This window comes from Oncorhynchus masou, chromosome 12, assembly GCF_036934945.1.
Source record: "Oncorhynchus masou masou isolate Uvic2021 chromosome 12, UVic_Omas_1.1, whole genome shotgun sequence".
NCBI classification, from domain to species: domain Eukaryota; kingdom Metazoa; phylum Chordata; class Actinopteri; order Salmoniformes; family Salmonidae; genus Oncorhynchus; species Oncorhynchus masou.
Window position 1 is genome coordinate 93,020,916 of NC_088223.1, and position 10,652 is coordinate 93,031,567.

Genomic DNA, 10,652 nt, shown 5'->3' on the forward strand with positions numbered 1-10,652 from the left:
TCTGTCTGAGTTCTACTGTACTCTGTCTGAATGAGTTCTACTGTTCTCTGTCTGAATGAGTTCTACTGTACTCTGTCTGAATGAGTTCTACTGTACTCTGTCTGAGTTCTACTGTACTCTGTCTGAGTTCTACTGTACTCTGTCTGAGTTCTACTGTACTCTGTCTGAGTTCTACTGTTCTCTGTCTGAATGAGTTCTACTGTACTCTGTCTGAATGAGTTCTACTGTACTCTGTCTGAGTTCTACTGTACTCTGTCTGAATGAGTTCTACTGTACTCTGGCTGAATGAGTTCTACTGTACTCTGTCTGAGTTCTACTGTTCTCTGTCTGTCTGAGTTCTACTGTACTCTGTCTGTCTGAGTTCTACTGTACTCTGTCTGAATGAGTTCTACTGTACTCTGTCTGAGTTCTACTGTTCTCTGTCTGTCTGAGTTCTACTGTACTCTGTCTGTCTGAGTTCTACTGTTCTCTGTCTGTCTGAGTTCTACTGTACTCTGTCTGAGTTCTACTGTTCTCTGTCTGTCTGAGTTCTACTGTACTCTGGCTGAATGAGTTCTACTGTACTCTGTCTGAATGAGTTCTACTGTACTCTGTCTGAATGAGTTATATTGTTCTCTGTCTGAATGAGTTATACTGTTCTCTGTCTGAGTTCTACTGTACTCTGTCTGAGTTCTACTGTTCTCTGTCTGAATGAGTTATACTGTACTCTGTCTGAGTTCTACTGTTCTCTGTCTGAGTTCTACTGTTCTCTGTCTGAATGAGTTCTACTGTACTCTGTCTGAGTTCTACTGTACTCTGTCTGTCTGAGTTCTACTGTACTCTGTCTGAATGAGTTCTACTGTACTCTGTCTGACTGCAAACCTTTTTCATAGTGGGTGAGGCAAGAATTTCTGAGTGTATTTCCATAAACCAAATAGAATAAACAAACAGACTGTGTAACAGGAAGTACATGGCAGAGAGAGAGAGAGAGAGAGAGAGAGAGAGAGAGAGAGAGAGAGAGAGAGAGAGAGATGTTATAACTGTTGTCTCTCCTCCTCCGTCCTTATATTCAAACATCCTGTCCTCCCTCTCGCTCCATCTCTCCCTCTGTCATCTCTCCAGTCATGCTGTCCGTAGTGGTAGAACACATCTTCCTCCTGGTCCTCGTCACCCTCATCAGTGTCCTGCAGAATGGTGAGAGAATTAATCAACTTTATATAAATTCAAATATATATATATTTTTTATGACAGTTTTTATTGTATTTCAGCTAGGAGGTGTCATTGACATAAATAATATACACAATATATACAAAAGAATGTCGACACCCCTTCAAATTAGTGGATTTGGCTATTTCAGCCACAGCTGTTGCTGACAGGTGTATAAAATTGAGCACACAGCCATGCAATCTCCACAGACAAACATTGACAATAGAATGGCCTTCCCGAAGAGCTCAGTGACTTTCAACGTGGCACCGTCATACAAGTCAGTTTGTTAAATTTCTGCCCTGCTACAGCTGCCTCAACTGTCAGTGCTGTTATTGTAAAGTGGAAACGTCTAGGAGCAACAACGGCTCAGCCGTGAAGTGGTAGGCCACACTATCTCACAGAACCGGACCGCCAAATGCTGAAGTACGTAGCGTGTTAAATTCATCTGTCCTCGGTTGCAACACTCATTGATTGTCTGTCCTCAGTTGCAACACTCACTACCGACGGAAACAATATTAGCGCAATAACTGTTCGTCGGGAGCTTCATGAAATGTGTTTGCATGGCCGAGCAGCCGCACACAAGCCTAAGATCACCATGCGCAATGTCAAGCGTCGGCTGGAGTGGAGTAAAGCTCGCTGCCATTGGACTCTGGATCAGTGGAAACGTGTTCTCTGGAGTCATGAATAACGCTTCACCATCTGGCAGTTCGATGGACGAATCTGGGTTTGGCAGATGCCAGGAGAACGCTACCTGCCCCAATGCATAGTGCCTACTGTGAATGTTGATGGAGGGGGAATAATGGTCTGGGGCTGTTTTTCATTGTTCAGGCCCCTTAGTTCCAGTGAAGGGAAATCTTAACACTACAGCATACGATGACATTCTAGACGATTCTGTGCTTCCAACTTGGTGGCAACAGTTTGGGGACGGCCCTTTCCTGTTTCAGCACGACACAACTGTGGTGTAGTTACAGTACCAAAGTTGTCATTGTTAGTGAGAGGATAAATCAACTTTATTTATCAATTACAACATATATTTTATTTGAACCAGGAAGTCTCACTGAGATAGATACCTTTATAAAAATAGACGTGAGGAGGACTTATTTTAAAGTAGCCCGCTACTGTGTGTGATTTAGAATAATAGTCGATAGTAGTGGTGACATGTTCTCTGTCTGTTTAAACTGTGAAATGTATTCATTATCGAACTTTTCAGATGATGCTTTCAGTTGAACAATATGGCTTGTTGTATATCACTTGATAATCAACGATGTTTCTTTGCTTCTCTGATTGATGATGAAATATACATTTCTGACCGTTGGTGTTTTTTTTTTTTTTTTTAAATCTATCGTGTGATTTCCAGCTTTCTTTGCAACGAAGGTAGAGAGGGAGGGTAAAGAGCACCACGCCAACACTTCTGCTTTTGAGAGAGTGTCCTGCGCCAAGTAAGTCACTTTCTATCACATACACCATGCATGCACACACTTCATCTGTTCAATGTACACAACCTGGTCTGAGATCATTTCGGATAATTCTGTACTTTCAAATCCGAGACACTCCATTTTTAGTATTATATGCACAACGATAGTCTTTCCCTGTGTATTTACAATATGAACCAAGTCATAACAATGAGGTCGAGGTCTGCCCGCACGCACACTCAGCTTTTCATAAATCACCCACAACCGTAGGAACTGGTCCCGAACCTGACCACAGTCACGCAATGTTATTTTACGCATATGTGACAGCTCACTTGCTAGTCATGGTCGCAGGCAATTTTGCACCATTAGGGCACATTTAGGTTAAATTACCAGAGATTCTCATGTGGCCGATTATAATTGACTATCTGTATTACTGGGCTATGTCAGCCAATAGGCTAGATGTAGTTTGATGTACTCTCTTTAGCTACGTTTTATGGGCTACCTATTAGGAGTTGGACGGATTTCAGACAGATACAAGTATAGGTGATCAATATTTATTTCTAGGCAATGTAGTAAACTATAACTTAATCTTATTTAGGAAATACGTTTCCTTTGAAAGATAACTGTCCCGTGCTTCTCCTTCCATTGACCAACTCTAATTACACGTGCACCTGATCTATTTTTTAGATCAGATAGATTATTATTTCTCTTGAGCTACGTTCTGCATATAGGATACAGCCAACCTTTCAGGAGGACAATTAGCATATAGCCTACCTTAGGAGGACGATTAGCATATAGGATATAGCCTACCTTTTATGATTAGCATGCAGGATATGGCCTACCTTTTAGGAGGACGATTAGCATATAGCCTACCTTAGGAGAACGATTAGCATATAGCCTACCTTAGGAGGACGATTAGCATATAGGATATAGCCTACCTTTTATGATTAGCATGCAGGATATGGCCTACCTTTTAGGAGGACGATTAGCATATAGCCTACCTTAGGAGGACGATTAGCATATAGGATATAGCCTACCTTTTATGATTAGCATGCAGGATATGGCCTACCTTTTTGGAGGACGATTAGCATATAGCCTACCTTTTATGAAGAGAATTAGCATATAGTCTACCTTAGGCTTTATGCTAATCGTCCTCCTAAGGTAGACTATATGCTAATTGTCTTCATAAAAGATAGGCTTTATGCTAATCGTCCTCCTATCTTTTATGAAGACGATTAGCATATAGCCTACCTTTTTTGAAGACGATTAGCATATAGCCTACCTTAAGAGGACGATTAGCATATAGGATATATCCTAACTTTTAGAAGGACGATTAGCATTTAGGATATAGCCAACCTTTTTGGAGGATGATTAGCATATAGCCTACCTTTTATGAAGACGATTAGCATATAGCCTACCTTAGCATATAGGATATATCCTAACTTTTAGAAGGACGATTAGCATTTAGGATATAGCCAACCTTTTTGGAGGATGATTAGCATATAGCCTACCTCAGGAGGACGATTAGCATATAGGATATAGCCTACCATTTAGGAGGACGATTAGCATGCAGGATATAGCCTACCTTTTAGGAGGTCGATTAGCATGAAGGATATAGCCTACCTTTTAGGAGGACGATTAGCATGCAGGATATAGCCTACCTTTTAGGAGGACGATTAGCATGAAGGATATAGCCTACCTTTTAGGAGGACAATTAGCATATAGGATATAGCCTACCTTTTAGGAGGACAATTAGCATATATGATATATCCTACCTTAGGAGGACGATTAGCATATAGGATATAGCCTACCTTTTTAGGAGGACGATTAGCATATAGCTTACCTTTTAGGAGGACAATTAGCATGAAGGATATAGCCTACCTTTTAGGAGGACTATTAGCATATAGGATAGAGCCTACCTTTTAGGAGGACGATTAGCACATAGGATATAGCCTACCTTTTTAGGAGGACGATTAGCATATAGCTTACCTTTTAGGAGGACGATTAGCATGAAGGATATAGCCTACCTTTTAGGAGGACTATTAGCATACAGGATAGAGCCTACCTTTTAGGAGGACGATTAGCATGAAGGATATAGCCTACCTTTTAGGAGGACGATTAGCATGAAGGATATAGCCAAATTTTAGGAGGACGATTAGCATGCATGATATAGCCTACCTTTTAGGCGGCCGATTAGCATATAGGATATAGCCTACCATTTTGTAGGACGATTAGCATGCAGGATATAGCCTACCTTTTAGGAGGTCGATTAGCATGAAGGATATAGCCTACCTTTTAGGAGGACGATTAGCATGCAGGATATAGCCTACCTTTTAGGAGGACGATTAGCATGAAGGATATAGCCTACCTTTTAGGAGGACGATTAGCATGAAGGATATAGCCTACATTTTATGGGTGTTGGGTTATCGGTGCTGAGTTATCAGTGTTGGGTTATCGTGCTGGGTTATCGGTGCTGGGTTATAGATGCTGGGTTATTGGTGCTGGGTTATGGGTGTTGGGTTATTGGCACTGGGTTACTGGTGCTGGGTTACTGGTGCTGGGTTACTGGTGCTGGGTTACTGGTGCTAGGTTATCGGTGCTGGGTTATCGGTGCTGGGTTATCGGTGCTGGGTTATTGATCCTGATACGAGACAAGCCATAACCTGATATGAGACAAGCCAAAACCTGATAAGACAAGCCAAAACCTGATAAGACAAGCCAAAACCTGATAAGACAAGCCAAAACCTGATACGAGACAAGCCATAACCTGATATGAGACAAGCCAAAACCTGATAAGACAAGCCAAAACCTGATACGACAAGCCATAACCTGATAAGACAAGCCATAACCTGATAAGACAAGCCATAACCTGATATGAGACAAGCCATAACCTAATAAGACAAGCCATAACCTGATATGAGACAAGCCATAACCTAATAAGACAAGCCATAACCTGATAAGACAAGCCATAACCTGATAGGACAAGCCAAAACCTGATAAGACAAGCCAAAACCTGATACGAGACAAGCCAAAACCTGATAAGACAAGCCATAACCTGATAGGACAAGCCAAAACCTGATACGAGACAAGCCATAACCTGATAAGACAAGCCAAAACCTGATAAGACAAGCCAAAACCTGATACGAGACAAGCCAAAACCTGATAAGACAAGCCATAACCTGATAGGACAAGCCAAAACCTGATAAGACAAGCCATAACCTAATAAGACAAGCCATAACCTAATAAGACAAGCCATAACCTGATACGAGACAAGCCATAACCTGATAGGACAAGCCAAAACCTGATAAGACAAGCCATAACCTGATAAGACAAGCCATAACCTGATAAGACAAGCCATAACCTGATAGGACAAGCCAAAACCTGATACGAGACAAGCCATAACCTGATAGGACAAGCCAAAACCTGATACGAGACAAGCCATAACCTGATAAGACAAGCCAAAACCTGATAAGACAAGCCAAAACCTGATACGAGACAAGCCAAAACCTGATACGAGACAAGCCATAACCTGATAAGACAAGCCATAACCTGATAAGACAAGCCATAACCTGATAAGACAAGCCATAACCTGATATGAGACAAGCCATAACCTAATAAGACAAGCCATAACCTGATAAGACAAGCCATAACCTGATAGGACAAGCCAAAACCTGATAAGACAAGCCAAAACCTGATACGAGACAAGCCAAAACCTGATAAGACAAGCCATAACCTGATAGGACAAGCCAAAACCTGATACGAGACAAGCCATAACCTGATAAGACAAGCCATAACCTGATAAGACAAGCCAAAACCTGATACGAGACAAGCCAAAACCTGATAAGACAAGCCATAACCTGATAAGACAAGCCATAACCTGATAAGACAAGCCAAAACCTGATAAGACAAGCCATAACCTGATAAGACAAGCCATAACCTGATAAGACAAGCCATAACCTGATAAGACAAGCCATAACCTGATAGGACAAGCCAAAACCTGATAAGACAAGCCAAAACCTGATACGAGACAAGCCAAAACCTGATAAGACAAGCCATAACCTGATAGGACAAGCCATAACCTGATACGAGACAAGCCATAACCTAATAAGACAAGCCATAACCTGATAACAGACAAGATATAACCTGATAATAAAGACAACGTTTACTGAGTGGCACTGCCCTGGGGCTGTAGGGGAGGCTAGACTGTTTACTGTGTGTAACTGCCCTGGGGCTGTAGGGGAGGCTAGACTGTTTACTGTGTGGCACTGCCCTGGGGCTGTAGGGGAGGCTAGACTGTTTACTGTGTGTAACTGCCCTGGGGCTGTAGGGGAGGCTAGACTGTTTACTGTGTGTAACTGCCCTGGGGCTGTAGGGGAGGCTAGACTGTTTACTGTGTGGCACTGCCCTGGGGCTGTAGGGGAGGCTAGACTGTTTACTGTGTGGAACTGCCCTGGGGCTGTAGGGGAGGCTAGACTGTTTACTGTGTGGCACTACCCTGGGGCTGTAGGGGAGGCTAGACTGTTTACTGTGTGTAACTGCCCTGGGGCTGTAGGGGAGGCTAGACTGTTTACTGTGTGGCACTGCCCTGGGGCTGTAGGGGAGGCTAGACTGTTTACTGTGTGGCACTGCCCTGGGGCTGTAGGGGAGGCTAGACTGTTTACTGTGTGGCACTGCCCTGGGGCTGTAGGGGAGGCTAGACTGTTTACTGTGTGTAACTGCCCTGGGGCTGTAGGGGAGGCTAGACTGTTTACTGTGTGGCACTGCCCTGGGGCTGTAGGGGAGGCTAGACTGTTTACTGTGTGGCACTGCCCTGGGGCTGTAGGGGAGGCTAGACTGTTTACTGTGTGGCACTGCCCTGGGGCTGTAGGGGAGGCTAGACTGTTTACTGTGTGGCACTGCCCTGGGGCTGTAGGGGAGGCTAGACTGTTTACTGTGTGGCACTGCCCTGGGGCTGTAGGGGAGGCTAGACTGTTTACTGTGTGGCACTGCCCTGGGGCTGTAGGGGAGGCTAGACTGTTTACTGTGTGGCACTGCCCTGGGGCTGTAGGGGAGGCTAGACTGTTTACTGTGTGTAACTGCCCTGGGGCTGTAGGGGAGGCTAGACTGTTTACTGTGTGGCACTGCCCTGGGGCTGTAGGGGAGGCTAGACTGTTTACTGTGTGGCACTGCCCTGGGGCTGTAGGGGAGGCTAGACTGTTTACTGTGTGTAACTGCCCTGGGGCTGTAGGGGAGGCTAGACTGTTTACTGTGTGGCACTGCCCTGGGGCTGTAGGGGAGGCTAGACTGTTTACTGTGTGGAACTGCCCTGGGGCTATAGGGGAGGCTAGACTGTTTACTGTGTGGCACTGCCCTGGGGCTGTAGGGGAGGCTAGACTGTTTACTGTGTGGCACTGCCCTGGGGCTGTAGGGGTGGCTAGACTGTTTACTGTGTGGCACTGCCCTGGGGCTGTAGGGGAGGCTAGACTGTTTACTGTGTGGCACTGCCCTGGGGCTGTAGGGGAGGCTAGACTGTTTACTGTGTGTAACTGCCCTAGGGCTGTAGGGGAGGCTAGACTGTTTACTGTGTGGCACTGCCCTGGGGCTGTAGGGGAGGCTAGACTGTTTACTGTGTGGCACTGCCCTGGGGCTGTAGGGGAGGCTAGACTGTTTACTGTGTGGCACTGCCCTAGGGCTGTAAGGGAGGCTAGACTGTTTACTGTGTGGCACTGCCCTGGGGCTGTAGGGGAGGCTAGACTGTTTACTGTGTGGCACTGCCCTGGGGCTGTAGGGGAGGCTAGACTGTTTACTGTGTGGCACTGCCCTGGGGCTGTAGGGGAGGCTAGACTGTTTACTGTGTGGCACTGCCCTGGGGCTGTAGGGGAGGCTAGACTGTTTACTGTGTGGCACTGCCCTGGGGCTGTAGGGGAGGCTAGACTGTTTACTGTGTGTAACTGCCCTGGGGCTGTAGGGGAGGCTAGACTGTTTACTGTGTGGCACTGCCCTGGGGCTGTAGGGGAGGCTAGACTGTTTACTGTGTGTAACTGCCCTGGGGCTGTAGGGGAGGCTAGACTGTTTACTGTGTGGCACTGCCCTGGGGCTGTAGGGGAGGCTAGACTGTTTACTGTGTGGAACTGCCCTGGGGCTATAGGGGAGGCTAGACTGTTTACTGTGTGGCACTGCCCTGGGGCTGTAGGGGAGGCTAGACTGTTTACTGTGTGGCACTGCCCTGGGGCTGTAGGGGAGGCTAGACTGTTTACTGTGTGGCACTGCCCTGGGGCTGTAGGGGAGGCTAGACTGTTTACTGTGTGGCACTGCCCTGGGGCTGTAGGGGAGGCTAGACTGTTTACTGTGTGGCACTGCCCTGGGGCTGTAGGGGAGGCTAGACTGTTTACTGTGTGGAACTGCCCTGGGGCTGTAGGGACTGTTGTTCGTAGGAGGCCATCGTTATTGCACCGATGTACTTCTTGTATTAAGGAAGGAAGCAGTGGACCAACATGCTGTCTCTGCTCTGTAGGGTGGACTCATTTTTAAGATGGTTTTGTTAGCATCATAAATCATACACACACACACACACACACACACACACACACACACACACACACACACACACACACACACACACACACACACACACACACACACACACACACACACACACACACACACACACACACACACACACACACAGTCTATTGGGACATGTCCCCAGTCTCTACAGTCTATTGGGACACGCCCCCAGTCTACGTTCCCTTTCTCTACAGTCTATTGGGACACGTACCCAGTCTCTTCAGCCTATTGGGACACGCCCCCAGTCTCTACAGTCTATTGGGACACGCCCCCAGTCTCTACAGTCTATTGGGACACGCCCCCAGTCTCTACAGTCTATTGGGACACGCCCCCGGTCTCTACAGTCTATTGGGACACGCCCCCAGTCTCTACAGTCTATTGGGACACGCCCCCAGTCTCTACAGCCTATTGGGACACGTCACCAGTCTCTACAGCCTATTGGGACACGCCCCCAGTCTCTACAGTCTATTGGGACACGCCCCCAGTCTCTACAGTCTATTGGGACACGCCCCCAGTCTCTACAGTCTATTGGGACACGCCCCCAGTCTCTACATCCTATTGGGACACGCCCCCAGTCTCTACAGTCTATTGGGACACGCCCCCAGTCTCTACAGTCTATTGGGACACGCCCCCAGTCTCTACAGTCTATTGGGACACGCCCCCAGTCTCTACAGTCTATTGGGACACGCCCCCAGTCTCTTCAACATCCCAAGGTGTTTCAGTTGTCCACATTACAGCAAAAATGTTTCTCAACCGGAAAATGTTTTTGCGACACAAACAAGAGTTTCTTAATGGATACAGGAAGTCCCTCTTCGTTGGAGGAAGTTTCCATCCGTTAGGTGTCTGGTGAATACAACTGAGTTTGCTGTGTGTCACACAGAAATTATTATTCTTATTTTTTGGGGGGGAGGGGGGCTGTTTTTCTACTGCAACACCCGTCCCTCCCTTCACCCCTCCGACCCAGTGAGACGGGATGGGGGGGTGGGGGAGCGGCATGGTATTCGGTCATTCCTTGCGTCCAATTTCATCATTGTTCCACAACACTGCATATTACACGTACCGCACACCACAGACTAATGTGAAACAGCTCTCTTGTAGTAAGAAATGGGCTTCACCCCAGTGACTCAGTCTGGGTTGTAAAACAAATTTTTATTTTACCAGGCAAGTCAGTTAAGAACAAATTCTTATTTTCAACGACGGCCTGGGAACAGTGGGTTAACTGCCTGTTCAGGGGCAGAACGACAGATTTGTACCATGTCAGCTCGGGAGTTTGAACTCTCAACCTTCTGGTTACTAGTCCAACGCTCTAACCACTAGGCTACACTGCCTCCCCAGGGCAAATGTTATTTTCAGCATTGTTTTTTTAGTTTTTTTTTTACATAATTTCCTGCAAAAGACATGGGGTGAATCCTGTAACTTCCTCTGACATCACTCAGCGAATACTAAACGTATGTGTCTGTTTAGGATCCGCCCCCCAGTTGTTGCCAGTCCAGTTACTAGTGTGGATCC

At 46.3% G+C, this 10,652-nt stretch overlaps 1 protein-coding gene across 1 annotated transcript in view; it reads left to right on the top strand.

Moving 5' to 3' along the window:
* Positions 1–1,030: 1,030 nt before the first annotated feature.
* The window catches only part of LOC135551079 (arachidonate 5-lipoxygenase-activating protein-like), a 16,300-nt gene continuing 6,678 nt past the window's right edge, over positions 1,031–10,652 (top strand). Inside the window, exons 1-2 of the mRNA XM_064982476.1 lie at positions 1,031–1,173; positions 2,543–2,624. Of these exons, the coding sequence (XP_064838548.1) occupies positions 1,104–1,173; positions 2,543–2,624 (152 nt within the window). The 5' untranslated portion in view covers positions 1,031–1,103. The remainder of the gene's footprint in view (positions 1,174–2,542; positions 2,625–10,652) is intronic.